Genomic DNA, 24,026 nt, shown 5'->3' on the forward strand with positions numbered 1-24,026 from the left:
TATCCTTTCAAATGAGATACTAGGGCTGCGTTTCAAACTCAGAAGACACACCCTCTTCCACTTACCCTCGCCTTTTGCCCTTGGGGGAATCCCCATGGCCATCTTTGTCGTTGGTCCAGATGATAAGCCAAGCAAGGGAAGTTTGCAACGTAATCCCCTCAGCCTCGTTTTTTAGTAAGTTTGCGAGTGTACAATTATGTTCACTCCGGGCCTGAAACGCCCCGTAATTCAATTTGCGATGATTGTACATCCGCTAAGAAAAGTCAGCCAAAACGTAAAACCAACATTAATATGGAGTCAACACACAAGTGTAAGTAAAAATGAAGGCAAAGAAGTTAGAAATTGTGATACTAATGCACATGATGACTCAAAATGTAACATACAGTGGGGCAAAAAAGTATTTAGTCAGCCACCAATTGTGCAAGTTCTCCCACTTAAAAAATGAGAGAGGCCTGTAATTTTCATCATAGGTACACTTCAACTATGACTGACAAAATGAGGGAAAAAAATCCAGAAAAAAAGTTTATCTCAATACTTTGTTATATACCCTTTGTTGGCAATGACAGAGGTCAAACGTTTTCTGTAAGTCTTCACAAGCTTTTCACACACTGTTGCTGGTATTTCGCAGACCAGAAAATGAAGGTGGACATGGGCGGCATCCCATGTTTCCTCCGCGCGCCGGAACCAGTCGTCCACCGCAGGAGCCTCAGTCTGACTCTGATGCCAAGGAGCCAGAACCGGCTGATACCCCAATACACACTGGAAGGGGGTGAGGTTAGTGTAGGAGTGGCGGAGTGAGTTCTAGGCCATTTCTGCCCAGGGCACGAACGCTGCCCACTGCCCCGGCCGGTCCTGGCAATAGGACCTCAGAAATGTACCCACATCCTGGTTTATTCTCTCCACCTTCCCGTTACTCTCAGGGTGAAAACCTGAGGTAAGGCTGACCGAGACCCCCAGACATTCCATGAACGCCTTCCAGGCCCTTGACGCAACCTGGGGACCCTGATCAGACACTATATACTCAGGTACCCTGTAGTGTGTAAACCACGACCAGGATCGCGGTGTTACAATGGGAGGGAGGAAGATCGGTCAGGAAATCTACCGACAGGTGCGACCACGACCGTTGTGGAATGGGTAAGGGTTGTAACTTACCTCTGGGCAGGTGCCTAGGAGCCTTGCACTGGGCACGCACCGAGCAGGAGGAAACATAAACCCTCATGTCCTTAGTCAAAGTGGGCCACCAGTACTTCCCACTAAGACAGCGCACCGTCTGACCGGTACCAGGATGACCAGAGGAGGGTGACGTGTGGGCTCAATAGATCAGCCAGTCGCGGACAGCAGACAGAACGTACAGACGTCCAGCTGGACACTGGAAGGGAGCGGGTTCTGTACGTAACACCAGCTCCCACACGACCGGCGCTACTAGGCAGGAGGCCTGGACAGTGCGTCTGCCTTCACGTTTTTGGAACCTGGTCTGTAGGACAGTGTAAACACAAAACGGGTAAAAAACATGGTCCACCTTGCCTGACGAGGATTCAGTCTCCTCGCTGCCCGGATATACTCCAGGTTGCGGTGGTCAGTCCAGATGAGGAAAGGGTGTTTCGCCCCCTCAAGCCAATGTCTCCACGCCTTCAATGCTTTAACCACAGCCAACAACTCCTGGTCCCCCACATCATAGTTCCGCTCCTCCAGGCTGAGCTTCTTCGAGAAGAAGGCACAGGTGCGGAGCTTCGGTGGCGTGCCCGAGCGCTGAGAGAGCACGGCTCCTATCCCAGCCTCGGACGCGTCCACCTCCACCATGAACGCCAAAGAGGGATCCGGATGGGCCAGCACGGGAGCCGAAGTAAACAGAGCCCTTAGGTGCCCAAAAGCCCTGTCTGCCTCAGCCGACCACTGCAAACAAACAGGACCCCCCCCCCTTCAGCAGTGAGGTAATGGGAGCAGCCACCTGGCCAAAACCACGGATAAATCTCTGGTAGTAATTGGCAAACCTTAAAAGCCGCTGAACTTCCTTTACAGTGGTGGGAGTCGACCAATTACGCACGGCTGAAATGCGGTCACTCTCCATCTCCACCGCTGATGTGTAAATGCGATACCCTAGGAAGGAGTCGGCCTGCTGGAAGAACAGGCATTTCTCAGCCTTGACGTACAGGTCATGCTCCAACAGTCGTCCAAGTACCCTGCGCACCAAGGACACATGCTCGGCACGTGTAGCGGAGTATATCTGAATGTCATCGATATACATCACCACACCCTGCCCGTGCAGGTCCCTGAAAATCTCTTCTATAAAGAATTAGAACACTGATGGAGCATTCATTAACCCGTACGGCATGAAGAGGTACTCATAATGCCCTGAGGTGGTACTGAACGCCGTCTTCCACTCGTCTCCCTCCCGGATACGCACCAGGTTGTAAGCGCTCCTGAGATCCAGTTTTGTGAAGAAGCGCGCCCCGTGCATTGACTCAATCGCCTTGGCGATGAAGGGTAGCGGGTTACTGTACCTCACCATGATTTGATTGAGACCTCGATAGTCAATGCACGGGCGCAGACCTCCCTCGTTCTTCACGAAAAAGAAACTCAAGGAGGCGGGTGAAGTGGAGGACCGAATGTACCCCTGACGCAGTGATTCAGAGACATATGTCTCCATAGCCACCGTCTCTGCTTGCGACAGGGGATACACGTGACTCCTGGGAAGTGCAGCGTCTACCAGGAGATTTAACGCACAATCCCCCTGTCGATGGGGTGGTAATTGAGTCGCCTTCTTTTTGGAGAAGGCGAGAGCCAAATCGGCATATTCTGGGGGGATGCACACGGTGGAGACCTGGTCTGGACTTTCCACCGTGGTAGCACCAACAGAAACCCCTACACACCTCCCAGAGCACTCTCGCGACCACCCAGTTAGAGCCCTCTGTTGCCATGAAATGGTGGGGTCATGACGACCAACCAGGGAAGGCCTAGTACCACGAGAAACGCAGGAGTGTCAAAACGCAGGAAGAGACTGATTCTCTCCTCGTGACTCCCCCTCATCACCATGGCCAGGGAGATGGTGGCTTCCCTAATTAACCCGGACCCTAATGGTCGACTATCCACTGCGTGTACTGGGAAAGGTCTAACAGAAACCATGGGAATTCCTAAACTAAGGGCGAATGCTCTGTCGATAAAATTCCCAGCCGCGCCTGAATCGACGAGTCCCTTATGCAGGGAAAACAGGTGGTTAACAGAGGGCTCTGCATGAGAGTGGTGCCTACTCACCTGGGGTGACGCCAGAGAGCCCTGCCTGCTGCCTCGACTCCCAGAGGGACCAACCCAGCGCTGACCGGCAGTGTGCCCTCTGCGGCCACAGATGGTGCATGTGAAGGCCCCTCCTCCAGCCTCCCTAAGTGCAGCCTCTCCCAGCTCCATGGGCACCAGAGCGGGGGTGCTGGAAGATGGAACCGACAGAGCCCTCTCTGGACGTCCGCTGGTGACCAGCAGGTTATCCAACCGGATGGACAGATCCACCAGTTGGTGAAAGGTGATGGTGGCATCCCTGCAGGCCAGCTCCCGCTGGACGTCCTCGGGCAGGCTGCATCGATAGTGGTCGTTAAGGGCCTTGTCGTTCCATCCTGTTCCGGCGGCCAAAGACCGGAATTCGAGGGCGAACTCCTGGGTGCTCCTCATCCCCTGCCTCAGGTGGAAGAGCGGCTCCCCCGCCGTTCTACCCTCGGGCGGATTGTCAAAGACTGGGTGAACTCGTCGAAGTGGTCCAACGCCGCATCTCCTCCCCACATTGCATTTGCCCAATCCAGAGCTCTCCCTGAGAGGCATGAGACAAGGGGGGACACCCTCTCCATTCCAGATGGAGCTGGGTGAACGGTGGCCAGGTATAGGTCCAGCTGTAATAGGAACCCCTGGCACCGTGCTGCCGCCCCATCATACTCCCTGGGAAGGGAGAGAAGCATCCTACTGGGATCGGATCCAGGAGGGGAGGGTAGAGATACCCCTGGTTGTGCTGGTCGAGGCCCTGGAGAGACTCCCTGTCTCTCCCAGTGGTCCATGATCTGGACAACGCGATTCATCATGGCGCCAAGATGTTGCAGCATCGCCGAGTGTCCTCTGATGCGTTCCTCGACTCCTCTAACAGGGATTCCAGCTACTGCTGACTCCATGGGTGGTGTGGTATTCTGTCACGGGTGTGCATACTGGTAGCGAAGTCAGGTGTAGGAGAGCAGAGAGGCGTACACTTTATTTAGGCAGGAGCAAACAGCAGCCGGACGCAACTGCGTCAAAATCAAAAGCGCGAAAACAGTCACAAAAGCTATAGTTACCAAATAAACATACTTCGTGAAATAAACACGGAACATGGAAAACCAGCCTGGTGCATCACATAAAACACGTAACACAAAACAATTCCACACAAGGACATGGGGGAAACAGAGGAATATATATACGCAATGTGATTAGGGAATGTAAACCAGGTGTGCGGGGAACAAATTACAAAACAAATTGAACAATGAAAAATGGAGCGGGAATGGCTAGAAGGCCGGTGACGTCGGCCGCCGAACGCTGCCCGAACAAGGAGACGAGCCGACTTCGGTGGAAGTCGTGACATATCCGCTCTCATCGGACTTCGGTTGCATATTTTCCTAAATTTTCTTCAAATCTGAAAATGTATGAAGCCATGCCCATTTCCTGAAAAATTGCATTATGGACCCTAAAAGCACTGAAATAGTGTCCACTGCATCTATACTTCGTATTTTGGCGAATTTATGATGTTATCCGGGAACTTTTGGCATACTAACTATATCCATACTATGATCAATAAGCATACTATATACTCAATTTACGTCAAAAATAGTATGGTTAGTGCGGTTAGTATGAGTATTAAGCACAGCTATAGTGTTGTGTGCATGTGTATCATATGCATATATCTTTCTCCCTCTGACATCCCACTCCTCCCTCCTTCCTGCCCTCAAGGAGCTGTCTCTAGCGGTTCTAGCTGGAGACAGGTGTCTCTGTGGGTTCCCCACCCCCCACTTCTCCCTCCATGAGATGGAGGATGAGGAAATGTGCCTGCACCGCTGCCATGGTGAAGAGTTTGAGAGCTGTGGGAATGACAAGTACTTTGTGGTGTACCAGACACAGGTCCAAGGTAAACGAGTCACTATGTGCCACTGACCTCATCATTCTAAGCCCTCTCTAGTTGTAATGACTGGATATACCAGTCATTATCAATTACTATTACCAATGTCATTCATATTAAAGGATGGATTTCCATAGATTTGCATTGATGCTCTTTGAGTAGAACAGATTGGCAGAGTGCTGAAAGTGGTACAGGAGTGGCAGTATTTCTGACCATGAGCTGGTATTGGGAGGGTGTTCTTGTGAAATGGCTAGCTCACACCATCGCACCCCCCCCCCCCCCCCACGTGGCTGTTTTATCACACTTCTGCAGATGGCTGCTCAGATAGGCTGTGAGCGATGCCGCCTTTGGTGCTGTAGCAACTCTAATTACATTCAGAAGCAGAAATAGAGGCTCAAATAAACTGTACAACAACATACTGGTCTGGACCTGTCACATTATAAGGATACCATTAAAAACAACAGTCAATGCAACTCAAAAAAGGAAGCCTACTGTGTAGTTTAAAAAGTTACATATTTAATATTATTCACTGGCCATGTTTTATGTGACCTTTATTTTCTGCTCCAGTATGAGGAAGGTCTGTGCATCCCCAGCTGTCTCAGCACACATTACTGACTTGTAGCATCTCTTGCTTCCATAGCCCTTTACACACGTGCCCGTTAACAGGTTGAACATGGCAGATTTGGGCTCTGTTAAGCACCTAAATTTGGCCTAGTGGCTGTAAGTAACATGCTATTAATAATGTTCGAGCTCAGGCTCTGCGCTTCACAGTGCTATATTGGTTTTTACATTATTTAAAAAACAAACATTTTAGTCATTTAGCAGATGCTTTTATCCAGACTGACGTACAGTTACAGACTTACAGTTAAGATGGCTAAGTGGGACAACCACATATCACAGTAAGTACAAAGTCAAAGCTAATGGTGAGAAGGGGTGCTGTGGGATTATTTAAGATACTCTTTGAAGAGGTAGGGTTTCAGATGTTTTCGGGAAAATAGGCAGGGACTTTGCTGTGCTAGCTTCAGGGGAAAGATTGTCCTGGCACCCCAATGGTGGAACTGAGAAGAGCTTGGACTAGGTTGAGCAGCAGCTGCCCTCCTGTAGAGGTGGGAGGGCCAAAACACCAGAGTTGGCAGAGAGGAGTGCTCAGGTTGGGGTGTAGGGTTTGAGCATAGCCTGAAGGTAGGGAGGGGCAGTTCCTTTTGCTGCCCCGTAAGCAAGTACCATGGTCACAAGATTCAACTGGAAGCCAGTGAAATGTGCGGTGGAGCGGGTTGACATAGGAGAACTTGGGAAGGTTGAACACCAGGCGGGCTGAAGGGTTCCGGATAAGTTGCAGGAGTTTGATGGCACCAGCGGGGAGCCCAGCCAACAGCGAGTTGCAGTAGACCAGACGAGATAAGACAAGTGCCTGGATTAGGACCAGCGTGAGGTAGGGTTGTGTTGTCCAGGGTCACGTCAAGGTTCTTTTCACTCTGGGAGGGGGACACTGTGGAGTTGCCAACTCTGATTTTTTTTTAAATATATATATTTTTTAACCTTTTATCTAACTAGGCAAGTCAGTTAAGAACAAATTCTTATTTTCAATGACGGCCTAGGAACAGTGGGTTAACTGCCTGTTCAGGGGCAGAATGACAGATTTGTAGCTTGCCAGCTCGGGGATTTGAACTTGCAACCTGCCGCCCCAGGGTAGCCTAGTGGAAAAGCAGCTCTGTCTTGTTGAGGTTGAGCTTGAGGTGGTGGGCTGACATCCAAGCTGAGATATCTGCCACGCATGTAGAGATGTGTGTCACAGCCTGGGTGTCAGAAGTGGGGAAGGAGAAAAGTAGTTGTGTCATCCACATAGCAATACTAGGAGAGACAATGTGAGGATATGACAGAGCGAAGTGACTTGGTGTATAGAGAGAAGAGGAGAGGGTCTAGTACCGAGCCCTGGGGGACACCAGTCTTGAGAGTACGTGGAGCAGACACAGATCCTCTTCATGACACCATGTAGGAGCGGCATGCCAGGTAGGATGCAATCCAAGAGTGTGTAGAGCCTGAGACGCCCAGCCCCGAGAAGGTAGAGAGGAGGATCTTATGGTTCACTATGTCGAAGGTAGCGGATAGATCTAGGAGGATGAGAAAAGAGGATAGAGATTTAGCTTTGGCAGTGTGGAGAGCCTCCATGACACAGAGAAGAGCAGTCTCCCTCCTTGACACAGAGGAGAGCAGTCTCGGTTGAGTAATGCGTCTTGAAGCCTGACTGGTAAGGGTCAATTAGATCGTTATGAGAGAGATAGCTAGAGAGTTGGTCAAAGATGGCACACTCAAGTGTTTTGGAAAGAAAATAAAAAAGTGATTACTGGTCTGTATTTTCTTTTACATCAGAGGAATCGAGTTTGACTGACAGCCGTCCTGACCTTAAGCACCTCATGCAACAAGAAGTTGCTAATTGGGCAACCTTTGCACATTTTGTTGTCTGAGTGAGGGAAATGATGTAAATTATGACTAGATGACTAGATGCATTTTGAAAGATACGAAGTTCAGGATTATAATAAATACAGCTTTGATGTCATACAAGCAAGCCAAACACCCCTGAGTCCAAATGTGCACTTCACATTTCCTGTTCATAAAACTAATGTTATATACCTTGTCAACATTTATGATCACTATCTTTGATGTACAGTTACAAGATGACATTGCTTCATACCCTGGGTTGTTCTGAACAGAATTAACCCATATTTGTCTATTGTGAAGAAAATCCATAGCGGAACACCCGCCTCACATGACCAATGTTCCCTCTAAATTGCGCACGTGCTCCTGCAGGACTGCCCTGCAGACGAAATACCAAACTGTGCAGAGATGCAAGAGATTGAAATTCACTGAGTTCGCCCCATTAGTTTGCACTATATAGATCAAGTTTTTCCTGTGATCTAGTCAACATTATATCAGCTCCTTTTCAATGCAGCAAACCATAACAAATCTAACTTTGCAAGCTTGAGTCTGTAATTTTGTTGTAAGCAGAGCCAGAGGGCAATGGAGTAAAACTGTATTGGCGGGTGCGTAGCCCAGTTTTGATAAGCATAGGTCAGCAATGGGGAGTTACTGCTTCTTCCTACAAGAGCACAAAACGTGTAGACTGCATTTCAAGCTGTCTTTGAAAAGCCAGTCAGATAAAAAGCTTGTGTCTTATTTAAAGGGGCAGAGTTGTATTTTGAGACAGGCTTGAATATGCAAATACGCCAATATGCAGAGGGATAGCCTACATTGTCTAATTATCTGTATGTTAGTAATAATTCATTGTAGTTTATAAAGTGGTTTCTTGCACCATACAATGTAATTTACAGTCACCTACAGTATTTGGCCTATGGTGTTACAGACCAAGTAAAAAAAATCATGAATTAATGTCAAGCCCTTCATAATGTAAAAACCTTTTTAAAAGTGTCATGCAATGTAGGCCTGCATTGAACACCACATATAGGCTACTGTAGGCTATATCATAGAAATCAAAAGCTATTTCCATGTGAACATGTTATTGGATTTGCTCCATTGGTTTTGTTGGTAGGGCTACATTATACCGAAATAGCCACAATAGCCTATTGGCTACTGTCTAAAACTGTAAGGGTACAGCCTCAGTGTTCACTGTAAACACAGCCTGGAAGTTGCACAAAAATCTCACATCTTCAAGTTTCCGCTCACAAGACCAAAAATGCCCTCAGTGTCCGCCAAAATTAGAGAGAACATTGCTCATGAGTCCTTTCTATGTGTTAAAGCCTAACACTGTAAGCTAATATTTATAACTTAGTCATGTTGGCAAAAGAGGAAGTTTTCAAATTATGGCCACCTGACCAAGATTGCATTTATAAGGGTCTGTTTTTATTATTGCGTAAACAACAACATAATTGTTAATTAATTTGTTTTCCCTCATGTAACCCTACTGGTTGTTCGGTTGATTTCTGAATGTAATGTACAATTTAGGCCTTTGCTTTTTACTGTGATTTTTAATGTTATTCCTTGCTTTTGCAGGTCTAATTGCTATTGATAGATATACAGGTTTGTGTTATTGATGGGTATAGGGACAATGGCCAATGTAGCCATTTGGTTGTGCTCTGAGGTGAGCACTTGCACAGTGCTCCTGTTCTCCAGCTGTCCACTCAGGTGGTGTCGGAATTGGCAGTGCATCTAGCGTTATGTTTTCATGGCCTTGACTGGCTAGGGTCCTAAATCGATGGTTACGGTTTGTGCTGTTTTAATGAGCACGTCTTGGCCTATCAATCTTTGTGGTGCTTCTCTTCAACATACTGTAGCGTGATTTCTTGCGTGCAAAATGACAATTGTTGTGTATGTGGCTGCATTTCAGATACAGTGCCTTGCAAAAGTATTCGGCCCCCTTGAACTTTGCGACCTTTTGCCATATTTCAGGCTTCAAACATAAAGATATAAAACTGTATTGTTTTGTGAAGAATCAACAACAAGTGGGACACAATCATGAAGTGGAACGACATTTATTGGATATTTCAAACTTTTTTAACAAATCAAAAACTGAAAAATTGGGCGTACAAAATTATTCAGCCCCTTTACCTTCAGTGCAGCAAACTCTCTCCAGAAGTTCAGTGAGGATCTCTGAATGATCCAATGTTGACCTAAAGGACTAATGATGATAAATACAATCCACCTGTGTGTAATCAAGTCTCCGTATAAATGCACCTGCACTGTGATAGTCTCAGAGGTCCGTTAAAAGCGCAGAGAGCATTATGAAGAACAAGGAACACACCAGGCAGGTCCGAGATACTGTAAAGCCGGATTTGGATACAAAAAGATTTCCCAAGCTTTAAACATCCCAAGGAGCACTGTGCAAGCGATAATATTGAAATGGAAGGAGTATCAGACCACTGCAAATCTACCAAGACCTGGCCGTCCCTCTAAAATTTCAGCTCATACAAGGAGAAGACTGATCAGAGATGCAGCCAAGAGGCCCATGATCACTCTGGATGAACTGCAGAGATCTACAGCTGAGGTGGGAGACTCTGTCCATAGGACAACAATCAGTCGTATATTGCACAAATCTGGCCTTTATGGAATAGTGGCAAGAAGAAAGCCATTTCTTAAAGATATCCATAAAAAGTGTTGTTTAAATTTTGCCACAAGCCACCTGGGAGACACACCAAACATGTGGAAGAAGGTGCTCTGGTCAGATGAAACCAAAACTGAACTTTTTGGCAACAATGCAAAACGTTATGTTTGGCGTAAAAGCAACACAGCTCATCACCCTGAACACAACATCCCCACTGTCAACCATGGTGGTGGCAGCATCATGGTTTGGGCCTGCTTTTCTTCAGTAGGGACAGGGAAGATGGTTAAAATTGATGGGAAGATGGATGGAGCCAAATACAGGACCATTCTGGAAGAAAACCTGATGGAGTCTGCAAAATACCTGAGACTTGGACGGAGATTTGTCTTCCAACGAGGCAATGATCCAAAACATAAAGCAAAATCTACAATGGAATGGTTAAAAAATAAACATATCCAGGTGTTAGAATGGCCAAGTCAAAGTCCAGACCTGAATCCAATCGAGAATCTGTGGAAAGAACTGAAAACTGCTGTTCACAAATGCTCTCCATCCAACCTCACTGAGCTCGAGCTGTTTTGCAAGGAGGAATGGGAAAAAATGTCAGTCTCTCAATGTGCAAAACTGATAGAGACATACCCCAAGTGACTTACAGCTGTAATCGCAGCAAAAGTTGGCGCTACAAAGTATTAACTTAAGGGGGCTGAATAATTTTGCACGCCCAATTTTTCAGTTTTTGATTTGTTAAAAAGTTTGAAATATGTTTGTCAATAAATGTCGTTTCCACTGGTCATGATTGTGTCCCACTTGTTGTTGATTCTTCATCATTTAAAAATACAGTTTTATATCTTTATGTTTTTCTATGAATCGCCCTGTCCCTGCCTTCATCAGATGTGAGCAAAGGTACCCGCACCTGCAGTCTGTGGCCGCTTCTCCAGTTCACAGACTAGGGCAGAATAAACTCTGTTTCTGTTTCGCTTTTGGGTCCTCTTTCACCTGCAGGCACTGTATACAGTACCAGTCAAAAGTTTGGACACACCTACTCATTCAAGGGTTTTTCTTTATTTTTACTATTTTATAGATTGTAGAATAATAGTGAAGACATCAAAACTATGAAAAAGCACATATGGAACATGTAGTAACCAAAAAAGTTGAATTATATTTTATATTTTATATTCTTCAAAGTAGCCAATCTTTGCCTTGATGACAGCGTTGCACACTCTTGGCACTCTCTCAACCAGCTTCACCTGGAATGCTTTTCCAACCGTCTTGAAGGAGTTCCCACATATGCTGAGCACTTGTTGGCTGCGTTTCCTTCACTCTGCGGTCCAACTCATCCCAAACCATCTCAATTGGGTTGAGGTTGGGTGATTGTGGAGGCCAGGTCATCTGATGCAGCACCGCATCACTCTCCTTCTTGGTCAAATAGCCCTTACACAGCCTGGAGGTGTGTTGGGTCACTGTCCTGTTGAAAATCAAATGATTGTCCCACTAAGCGCAAACCAGATGGGATGGCGTATCTCTGCAGAATGTTGTGGTAGCCATGCTGGTTAAGTGTGCCTTGAATTCTAAATAAATGACGGACAGTGTCACCAGCAATGCACCTCCACACCATCATACCTCCTCCTCCATGATTCACGGTGGAAACCACACATGCAGAGATCATCTGTTCACCTACTCTGCGTCTCACAAAGACACAGCGGTTAGAGCCAAAAATATAAAGTTTGGACTCATCAGACCAAAGGATAGATTTCCACTGGTCTAATGTCCATTGCTCGTGGTTCTTGGCCCAAGCCAGTCTCTTCTTTATATTGGTGTCCTTTAGTAGTGGTTTCTTTGCAGCAATTTGACCATGAAGGCCTGATTCAGGCAGTCTCCTCTGAACAGTTGATGTTGAAAGGTGTCTGTTACTTGAACTGTGAAACATTTATTTGGGATGCAATCTGAGGTGCAGTCAACTCTAATGAACTTATCCTCTGCAGCAGAGGTAACTCTGGGTCTTCCTTTTCTGACAGTCCTCATGAGATCCAGTTTCATCAAAGCGCTTGATGGGTTTTGCGACTGCACTTGAAGAAACTTTCAAAGTTCTTGACCTTTTCCAGATTGACTGACCCAGTGATGGATCGTTTCTCTTTGCTTATTTGAGCTGTTCTTACCATAATATAGACGTGGTCTTTTATCAAATAGGGCTATCTTCTGTATACCCCCCAACCTTGTCACAATACAACTGATTAGCTCACACGCAACTTCTTGACACTACCCATCCCTTTAGCGGGATAATTGTCATCAACAACCACTGAATTGCACAGCGCCACATTCAAATAATATTACTAAAAATATTTATATTCATGAAGTCACAAGTGCAATATTGCAAAACACAGCCTAGCCTTTTGTTAATCCACCTGCGTCTCGAAAGCAATCAGTCAGCGAAAGCAATCCAAGCGTTTGTAAGTTTATCGATCGCTCGACAAAACATTATGTACACTTAGCATCAAGTAGCTTGGTCACGAGAATCAGAAAAGCAATCAAATTAATAGTTTAATCGTTTGATGATCTTTGGATGTGTTCACTCACGAGACTCGCAGTTACACAATAAATGGTCCTTTTGTTCCATAAAGATTATTTTTATATCCAAAATACCTCCGTTTGTTTGGCGCGTTATGTTCAGAAATCCACAGGAAAGAGCGGTCACGACAACGCAGACGAAAATTCCAAATAATGTCCGCAATGTCCACAAACATGTCAAACTTTTTTATAATCAATCCTCAGGTTGTTTTTAAAATATATAATCGATAATATATAAACTGCAACTGTCTTTATCAGTAGGAGAGGGAGAGGCGATGGCTATTTAGTTCACTATTCCAAAGGCACAATGCGCGAGCACAAAATCCAAAAAGTCAAAAGAGTTCCATTACAGTTTGTAGAAATATCTGAAACGATGATTACAATCAAGCCTTAGGGTCTTTTTATAATAAATCTTCAATAATATTCCAACAGGACAATAGCGTATTCATTACAGAGGAAAAAGAAGGAATGGCGCTCCCGCGTGACCGCGCAGTAAACAACTGATTGGCCTCAGCCATTGTCCACTTGTTGAAACAGCTCTTATTCGACATCCTTCCACAATAGAAGCCGCAAACAACTTTCTAAAGACAGTTGACATCTGCTGGAAGCCTTGGGAAGTGCAATCTGGCCCCATAGACACAGCATATTGGATAGGCAATCACTTAAATGAAACTACAAACCTCAGATTTCCCACTTCCTGGTAGGATTTGTCTTAGGTTTTAGGCCATATGAGTTCTGTTATACTCACAGACATCATTCAAACAGTTTTAGAAACTTCAGAGTGTTTTCTATCCAATACTACTAATAATATGCATATATTAGCATCTGGGACAGATTAGCAGGCAGTTTACTCTGGGCAACTTATTCATCCAAGCTACTCAATACTGCCCCCCTGTCACCAAGAAGTTAAACAACCTCCAGAGTTACAACATCATAATCTACATAGAGCCCCACTCACACCAACCACATTACTCACAAAGCTTACACGTCTACTGAGTCAGTCTCTAGGTCATGAGGGTCATTGTGTTGTATAGTGCAGGACATTTGAAGCAATGACTGGATTTAAATGGCGATATACATTACCTTTGCCCAGTTATTTCTCTGTAGTAGAAGCACCTGTCTGCTCAAGGTCTAGGCACTTGTCATCTCCCGCCTGGACTGCTGCGACTCGCTGTTGGCTGGGCTCCCCGCTTATGCCATTAAACCCCTGCAACTTATCTAGAACGTTGCAGCCCGCCTGGTTTTCAAACTTCACAAGTTCTCCAATGTCCCGCACACTCCACTGGCTTCCAATCGAAGCTCGCATCCACTATAAGACCATGGAGCAGCAAGAGGAACTACCCTCCCTACCTTCAGGCTATGATCAAACCCTACCCCCCACCCAAGCACTCCATTCTGCCACCTCTGGTCTATTTGCCCTCCCACCCTTACGGGAGGGGAGGGCAGCTCCCACTCAGCTCAGCCCAAGCTCTTCTCTGTCCTGGCACCCCAATGATAGAACCAGCTTCCTGAAACTAAGACAGCAGAGTCCCTGTCCATCTTCCAAAAGCACCTGAAACCCTACCTCCTCAAAGAACATCTTAAATCATCCCCCTTCTAAAAAATGTTAAATGTAGGATGTATGACCCTGAAATAGCTTTCTATGTTCACCTGTCATGCTAAAGTACATAGGCCCTTTGACATTCTCACTCACTCTCCAGCTAGTATTGTATTTAAAGTTTGTGTCTGGTTCATAATACATTTTTTGGAAGGAACGCAAATAATTCTGAGTATTTCATGTATTATCATGTATTATTGTGTATCATGTATTATTGTGTATCACATGTGTGACCTGTGTTCTTTCCTGTGTTTCCTCAGATAACCGTTGTATGGACCGGCACTTCCTGCCCACGCGCTCCAAGCAGCTGATGGCCCTTGCCAGCTTCCCCGGGGCTGGCAACACCTGGGCCCGCCACCTCATAGAGCTGGCCACTGGCTTCTACACAGGCAGCTACTACTTTGATGGCTCCCTCTACAACAAAGGTACTGTAGGCCTAACCTGGAGGTAACAGGTGACATGGGTACTGGATAGTTATACATTGGGAAGTCATGCAGTCACTTAAACAGCCAAAATTACACTATTAAGCATGTTCACATTTTGTCGTTGTTGTTTCTTCTTTTAAAAGGCTTCAAAGGTGAGCGAGACCATTGGCGGAGTGGTAGGAACGTCTGCATTAAAACACATGAGAGCGGCAAGAAAGAGATTGAAGCCTTTGACGCCAGCATCGTCATGATCCGCAACCCTTATAAAGCGCTCATGGCTGAGTTCAACCGCAAGTACGGCGGCCATATTGGATTTGCCTCACAGGCCCACTGGAGAGGGAAAGGTGAGACTTCAGCCAATGATACAGTGCCCTTATTGCTATGTAATTATTGCTGTAATTACAGTGTAACAACTATTGTCATTGCTCTTTATATCACTTTATTTACACTGTACTTAGGGTAGGGGTTGAGCCAGGATGTGGACAAGAGGCTAGGGTATGGGCTAAGGTTAATAGGGTTACTGCTGTAAGTACAGTGTAAGTACAATGTGTAGTTACAATACTGTTACACAGTAATTGTGTGTGTATAGTTGTACAGTAATAAGGGTAATGTAAAGTTTTACCCAATTGTCTGCATTATTGATGAGTCATGACTAGGTGAACTCAACAGATATGAACAGGGTTGGTATAATGTAGATGTGCCCTTCCTCCATTATGCTACTGTGTGCCAATGTTCAGTGGCTCTTTCCTTATCAACTAATGTGATAAACCACAGAGGATTTCAATTTAGAGTACCAGAAAAAGTTTGGACACGTCTACTCATTCAAGGGTATTTCTTTATTTTTACTATTTTCTACATTGTAGAATAATAGTGAAGACATCAAGACTATGAAATAACACATATGGTATCATGTAGTAACCAAAAAGTGTTAAACAAATCCAAACATATTTTATATTTGAGATTCTTCAAAGTAGCCACCCTTTGCCTAAAATCTCAAATCTCAAATCTATTTTGATTTGTTTAACACTTTCTTGGTTACTACATTATTCCATGTGTTATTTCATAGTTTTGATGTCTTCACTATTATTCTACAATGTAGAAAAAAATCAAAATAAAGAAATACCCTTGAATGAGTAGGTGTGTCCAAACTTTTGACTGGTAATGGGGCGGCAGGGTAGCCTAGTGCTTAGAGCGTTGGACTAGTAACTGAAAGGTTGCAAGTTCAAGTCCCCGAACTGACAAGGTACAAATCTATGTTTCTGCCCCAGAACAAGCAGGTTCCTAGGCCGTCATTAAGAATTTATTAAGAATTTGTTCTTAACTGACTTGCCTAGTAAAATAAAAAATATATATATTTAAATGATAGAGCTTAGAGCTTTGGACTTCACATTCTGCATTAACACTAAGAGAGAGTCAGATAGGACATTGAGGAAGTGCCAGTATGTTGTCACTACGTAGTTTTGGCTTGTGTGAACCTTAACCTAGGCAATATGAGAAACTGTGCTTGGTTTTGTGAGACGAGTACAGCAGATGAGCAATGCATGTGTGAGTGTACAGAACATTAAAGACACCTGCTCTTTCCATGACATAGACTGACCAGGTGAAAGCTATGATCCCTTATTGATGTCATTTGTTAAATCCATTTCAATCAGTGTAGATGAAGGGGAGGAGGCAGGTTAAATACTATTTCAGTATGCATGTTGAGAAATGAACATTGGTATATGTTGGTAAGATAAGAGTAAGGGATAAGTTAATAGGCTTACGATAAGAGCCTTTCAGAGGGAAGACTTCTCTTTGCATGTTTTCTCCAAAATACAAATTTGAGTAATCAGTTTCTCTGCACACTTTCTAGACTCTACAGTCCCTTTTTCAATTTGAATTGTCTTCTGATATTTTTTTATTTTATTTTTTTAACAGATTATCGTGTTATAAAATTTCCTAAATTTCAGCTTCTCCAACAGGCAGATTTTTTTATGTTGTGTTGTCGCATTATGTATTTTTCCCTCGACACACTCGAGTGTGTCAGTACCCATGGCAACCGGCTCCTATCTGAAATCTCCAGTGAGATTTTCCTGGGAGAGAGATGAAGACTTGCAGACCCCAGCATTCAAAACCATCAGCAGATTCAGACTGCTGTCTGCCATGATTGTTTCTCTTTTATTTGTAGGTGTAGCGATGGGAGCGTTAGAGAGAGAAAAGGCTTTCTGACAGCTGCCAGTTTTGATCTGGAGGGAAGAAGAGTCCCTGGCATGCTCCAATTGACCCCATAATACCTATAAAGTTCAATACGAGAGCCCATAGGGGTATTGAACTAAATAGGGAATAGGGTGCAGTTTGGGATGGAATATCTGAGTCAGCAGGACATTGTGTAAGAACGTTAGAGTTACTGTTGCCTTTCAACGCACTGTAGCCTTATACAATTACCTTGGGGGCATAACTTATTTTGGCCAGAGTTTGAATGCTACATATGCATAAGTATCAGTAGGCTATGTGTCATATTCGGAAGTGGTCTCTGAATGATTATGTGGATGATTGAAATTGTCAAAAAGATTATCCGACATTCTCTAAACCAACAATTGTCCCTTGGCTACATAATTCAGTTATTCACTCAGCTCCTTTCACTTTACTGTATTAGCTTTTTGGCCCCCTGGGCCCCAACTACTTTCACATTTTCATATTGTGCTTAGAGGCTAACATTCCGTACTTCCTGATTTCCAGAGGAGCTCAACAACCTTGGTCCATGGCCAGAAATTAACTGCACATTCTGATTTCTAACTGAATCCCAACTAGCTGACAAGCAAACAAACGTCTATCCATTCACATACTACATTCAAATGGTTGAATTGTAATATCCTGCTTTGATTAGGACAGTCTACTGTAGTTATTTAACCAAACCTTCCTGGGCTTGGCATACAAAACATGAGGTTTGTTCAAGGGGGATCTAATAGCTGTGGTGTTTTGAGCCTCCAGATTTTGTGCTGCTATCTGCGAAGAGAACTGTGGCAGACTCTGTTTCACTTTAACATGCAATGTCCTTCTGTAGTTCACTATGACAGTGTAGCTTCCACTCCCATATCATCTGAATCCCCAAGCCTGCACTGCTAACTCAGCAGGGATTACACTTTAACAAGTATCCCTCTCCTCCTAGTAAAGATGCAGTACATGATAATGCAGTCCTGGCTTTGCCTGCCAATTCCAATATGAACTGTCGATTATAAATGATTGAAAAGTTTCTCCAGTAAAGTATTCCAAAATTGTATGGTGAAGTGAACTGTCTTAACAGCCAATTGAACAACAGTGTAGACTGTGGTGTGCTGGTAGACCTACTGGTGCCAAAACAGGAGATCTCTGTAATAGTTGTTACCTGCTCAACAGTATGTTCTCCCATGAAGCTCTCCATTGACCCTGGTGGTCAATCCTGAGCCTCCCAGACTGCAGCAGGTCTGTCTGTCTGCTAAAAGGACTAAAACTTGCTTTGCTACATGTCATTAATTGAATCCCCTTAAGGAAGCCCGTGTCTCAGAGAATGCATTATGTGCTGTGATTACACTAGTTGAATTGCACCAGACCTCTCAAATGAAATAACATCAGTGTTTGAAGATTATTCTGCAGGGAAAGGGGATGGGGAAGGGGGTGTGTACCTTTCTTCACAGCTTAATTTCCTGCTAGAAAAAAAGGATGCGCCTGCTAGAAGAGAGGCCTCCTCTGTTGAATTCACTACCCAGGAATCCCTGGGGATGTTTAGAGCTGCAGAAATGACCTGCTTCTCTCAAATTGTATTATTTACTGCTGTTCATTCAACCAATAGTTCCCATTTATGGGTGTTAAATTTTTTTAGTAGAATAATTTACACTTTGATGTATCCGGGGCTCAATTGTGTACCCTTAAAAAAATTAAAATAAATCGGTGTCCTGTGTTGTTTTGCAGAGTGGCCTGAGTTTGTGAAGAACTATGCTCCTTGGTGGGCATCCCACACACTGGACTGGCTGCGTTATGGGAGAAACGTCCACGTGGTCCACTTTGAAGAGCTGAAGAGGGAGCTGTTCTCCAAGCTCAAGGACATGGTCCTGTTTCTGGGCCTGGAGGTGGCCGAGGACCGCCTGCTCTGTGTAGAGGGACAGAAGGATGGCAACTTCAAGCGCTCTGGCCTGCGTAAGCTGGAGTACGACCCGTACACACCCGAGATGCGTGCTAGCATTGACGAACTGGTCATGACTGTAGACGCTGCCCTTAAGAAGAGGAACATGGCCGGGGTGCCCAAGGAGTACCGACCAACTTCGAGATGATATGATCTCCTTTCCTTTCCCTCTCTCTCTCTCTTTCTCACTCTGTTATTATATCTCTTCCCTTTGCACATATTGTTCTGGCATCAATGGCATCCATGTCCAAAAATTCACATGAACTGAAAATCTGTGAGGAAATACATTTGTATTTAAAGTACTTCCCTATTCCCCTCCACCTCTTTATTTGTCTCCTTATTTCTCACATCCTTTTTTCTTTATTAGTTTAACTGGCTGATTATGACAACAGCATCATGATGTATACTGCTTTAGAACTGACATTTAGCTACTTGGCTGATGAACATGGATTCATTGGGGAACTCAAATAAGGACCAATGAGAAGCACTTCCCCCTCTATGCACATGTATGTGTTGTGCACTATGACTTAACATTAAGGTACAGTAGCTGTGTTGGAAGCACATCCAAGTACATAATGGTTGGATTACTGTTAGCTGACCAAAAGGAGCAAATTCCTGTTAATCTGAAAGTGATGATTAAAAAGAACTGTAAGAAGTCTATGTGTATGCATAATGTATGTTATTGAATAGGATCTGCTGCTATCACAGATTAGAATAACAAATACTCTTTTATGAAATGGTTTAAAAATGGTCACAAAACCTTTTAATGGTCTGTCATTTTCCGACTAAATGTTTTGTTTTGTTAGAGCTGAAATATACTATATGTATACTTCCGTTTGCTGAAGACTGTATATTTGAAAGCTACTGGACTTAAAATGAGGATGTGGTCCAAACCAGTGCCTTAGATGGCTGCAACACTCAGGATCCGATCCGTGACTTGGTTGGAGAATGCAACCAACCAAGTTTGCGAAAGCAAACAAGGCCTAGATTGAATCAGATAAAGAATTAACTGGTGATAGCAGACACCCAAATAGAGGATGATTTGGCAAGTCAGAGGTGGAACTGCATTGGAGCCTTCAAATCGGTGAGCAGCTGCTCTTGCGATCATTGTCATGAAGCAACACCCACCCCACTCAAGTTAGAAGTTCAGAAGGAGAAAGTGTAGGCTATATAAGAAATAATTACGTTCAAATGTAAAAAATCTTTAAATAAAATAATGAGGGTTTCTATCATCCTAATGAAGGTGTAGATTACATCTCACATTCCAGTGTTCTAATTTTTTGAACAATGCTGCATAGGGTTTCTGATAATGCGACTCAGTGCTATCCAATGGCAATGTCTGTGTTAGGTATAATGCCAGGTGCCACTTGTGGCTGAGTGGATTTGACAGCTCTAACCGCTATCGGATATTGGCTAAAGCGGATCTGATTGAATAGAGCCAAGTCCACCTAGAATAGGCAGTGAATGGGACTGAACACTCGTCTCTCCATCCATCCCTGTGGACACACCATGAGGACAGGTCTCCCCACTCTTCTCCTCATTCTTCAGCAGTATTCCTATGAGGAGAGCCTGAGGTGATACAACTCGATCATACAGCATCTCTAGTTTTCTGGAGCATTGGCCTCACATAAAACTGTGCTGTATCAGTCCTACTGATGTATTATACAGAAGTGCTTTTGGTTACTGACAACAGCTCTGGAACGCTGAATATTAAACCCTCTATAGTTTGTTTTGACCAACAGGCTCAATGGAACATTCCTGCCTCTTGTCAAGACAGACCTTTCAATAACTAGCCTCGATTCTACTGATCAACTCATCGACTGCTTGTTCATCCATCTCGTCAGAGGTGGTCAGCTAACCACACTGTGCACAATTAATTTATTGTGGATTCATTGAACGTTATTTTCTGTAAACAGCTATATTTCATATCTACCACTTCGGCTAAATGACTCTGCAGAACCAGTAGTTTTTTCTCAAAATGGTGGCCTTATTGCTTAATAAACTGGTCAGTTAATGCATCACCAGACGCACTAGTGTTGAGAGTGTTCTAACTTCTGAAAACAAAATACCAAGGTTCTAGTTATGCAATTAATGCAACTGCTGTGTCTGAAATGATAGAATGCTTGAGAACTCAAACAGATTTCCATTGGACTAATACAGTGCCTTCAGAAAGTATTAATACTTGTTCCACGTTTTATTGTGTTACTGCCTGAATTCAAAATTGATTACATTAATTTCTCACCCATCTACACACAATACACCATAATGACAAACTGAAAATATGCTTTTAGACATTTTTGCAAATTTATTGAAAATGAAATACAGAAATATCAAATTTACAGTATTCACACTTTGTAGATTGCACCTTTGGTGGCAATTACACCTGGTTAAGTCTCTAAGTGCTTTCCACGCCTGGATTGTGCAACGTTTGCCCATTATTCTTTTTTAAATTCTTCAAGCTCTGTCAAATTGGTTGTAGATCATTGTTTGACAACCATTTTCAGGGCTTGCCATAGATTCTAAGTAGATTTAAATCAAAACTGTAACTCAGCCACTCAGGAACATGAACTATTTTCTTGGTAAAGCAACTCCATTGTAGATTTGGCCTTGAGTTTTAGGTTATTGTCCTGGTGAAAGGTGAGTTAATCTCTCATTGTCGGGTGGAAACCAGACTGAACCAGGTTTTCCTCTAGGATTTTGCATGTGCTCAGTTCAATTCCATTTCTTTTTATCCTGAAAAGCTCCCCAGTCCTTAACGATTACAAGCATACGCTTAACATGATGCAGCCACCACTATGCTTGAAGATATGGAGAGTGGTACTCAGTAATGTGTAGTATTGATTTTCCACAATAATAACACTTTGTATTCTGGACAAAAAGTTAATTGCTTTGCCAATTGTTTTGCAGTATTACTTTAGTGCCTTGTTACAAATATGATGGATGTTTTGGAATATTTGTATTCTGTACAGGCTTCCTTATTTTCACTATGTCAATTTGGTTAGTATTGTGGAGCAACTACAATGTTCTTGATCCATCCTCAGTTTTCTCCTATCACAGCCATTAAACTCTAACTGTTTTAAAGTCACCATTGGCCTCATGGTGAAATCCCTGAGCGGTTTCCTTCCTCTCCGGCGACTGAGTTCGGAAGGACTCCTGTATCTTCGTAGAGACTGCGTGTATTGATGCACCATCCAAAGTGTAATTAATAATGTCACCATGCTCAAACTTAGAACTCTTGTCTGCTTTTTTGTACCCATCTACCAATAGGTGCCTTCCTTAGCGAGGCATTGGAACACCTCCCTGGTATTTGTGGTTGAATCTGTTTGAAATTCACTGCTCAACTAAGTTACAGACAATTGTATGTGTGGGGTACAGAGATGATGTAGTCATTCAAAAATCATGTTAAACCCTATTATTGCACACAGAGTGACTTAAGCTCATTTTTACCCCTGCACTTATTTTGGCTTGCCATAACAAATGTGTTGAATACTAACCCTAACCCTTTTTGAAAGAACTGTAGACTTCAATACAGGCTGGGGTTTACAATCAATGATAGTATTCCACCTCACTTTGTTGCCGAGGAATGTCATTCAACGCCGTTGAGTTCTCAAGCATACCCACATAGTATACTGTAACTGTATTTTTAGATTTTGTGTCTGTATGATTGACTTCATAATGAAGAGATAATGTAGGTTGATTATTTAACTGAAAGTCTAAGGTGTTGGGGGGAGGGGTTCTACTAAGCGACTGTAACATATGGCATTGTTTTAAGATGGTCATACCATGGATGATTTAGCTATTGGTTTTAACATTTTAGGACCCCTTTAGATAAACAGAAAATATGACATTATTTGATAAAAGTATTGAATTTGGCCTTTACTACTATAGCCCATAGAAATGCATTGAATAACACATTCATGAACGGCAAAAAAATATAGTCAAAATTATTCTAAAAAGGAATAACGTTTTGAAGTATCTGTCCCATATCCAGAAGCGGTGTGTGGGTAAAATCACTGTGGAAGCCAAAAAAGTCATATTACAACCAATGTTATGTGATAATTGCATTGTTTGCTCTATAACCTGTTCATTAATTTGCCTTGCGACCGTGTTACAGTATATAAGCCTAAAGGCTGAGAAAATAAGAAGACACAGTGGCAGAATAAATTCAATCACACCTTTGTTTTATCACAAAACCGGATAGCAACCTCTGTCCGGTTTAGTCAACAAAGCATATTGCAAGTAACAAACAGTACATGACCTACAGCATGGTCTTCTTGACAGCATGGTCAAGAAAGTTCATGTTTCCGCCATTTTCGGACCACTAAACAACTATTGATTTCGAACCACAGAGTGTTACAGCAAGTTACAAAGGAAACAAGAACTGTCTCCACTATTCCAGCATCATTTCAACTTCAAATCAAACATCAAATCACCTCTGCTTAGTCTAATACAGTGACAACTAAAAGATACCAAAAACAATTAAGTCCAATCTACATCAACTAAATATGATGTGGCTGTCCATGGTTCTGATTTCTGTGTGTGCGCGTTTGTGCAAGTAGAGAAATATGCTGATGCCATCCTCCTCTCTTTCATGTTGATGAAACGGTTTATCACTCTGTCATAAAGTACACACTTTTATTTTTTGTTGTCCAAGGCTACCTGTCTAAAATGCTTGCTAGCTAGCTAAACTTCCATTCAAGGATTGGTATACTCAGTTATCACCATCACCAGCTGGGTGTTCTGTGTGCAAGGAGTTTAATATTCATTTAAATAAAAAAAATAAAAAAATCTATATCTACATCTATAGCTACATATTGAACTTCCATCCTCTTAGGTCAGGGGCACAAAATGTATGAATTAATGGTTGGATCAGAAACACCCTTATAATCATTGGCCAGTACAGAGAAATAAGTAAAATCACAAGTCAAAATCGCTATCTCCATCCATGGCTAATTTAGGAAAGTGACAATTTTAGCTAGCTAGCCACCAGCAGACAACACAATGAGATGCAACAATTGAAGTTGTTTCTGTCAATGACGAATGCTCTATTCAATGCAATGGCCTGTATCAATGTCATACTCGTTTGGACCAGACAGCATTAGATAGATGGCCTACACATAGAGAGAGAG

The 24,026-nt window shown here is 43.6% G+C and overlaps 1 protein-coding gene across 3 annotated transcripts in view; it reads left to right on the top strand.

Moving 5' to 3' along the window:
• Nucleotides 1–20,923, top strand: part of wscd2 (WSC domain containing 2) — a 105,663-nt gene extending 84,740 nt beyond the window's left edge. For all 3 annotated transcript variants that reach the window (XM_046350880.1, XM_046350879.1, XM_046350881.1), the window contains 4 exons: nucleotides 4,957–5,131; nucleotides 14,595–14,759; nucleotides 14,903–15,103; nucleotides 18,687–20,923. In XM_046350880.1, the coding sequence (XP_046206836.1) occupies nucleotides 4,957–5,131; nucleotides 14,595–14,759; nucleotides 14,903–15,103; nucleotides 18,687–19,045 (900 nt within the window). In that variant the 3' untranslated portion in view covers nucleotides 19,046–20,923. The remainder of the gene's footprint in view (nucleotides 1–4,956; nucleotides 5,132–14,594; nucleotides 14,760–14,902; nucleotides 15,104–18,686) is intronic.
• Nucleotides 20,924–24,026: the final 3,103 nt, after the last annotated feature.

This window comes from Oncorhynchus gorbuscha, linkage group LG05 (genome assembly GCF_021184085.1).
Source record: "Oncorhynchus gorbuscha isolate QuinsamMale2020 ecotype Even-year linkage group LG05, OgorEven_v1.0, whole genome shotgun sequence".
Taxonomy (NCBI): Eukaryota; Metazoa; Chordata; class Actinopteri; order Salmoniformes; family Salmonidae; genus Oncorhynchus; species Oncorhynchus gorbuscha.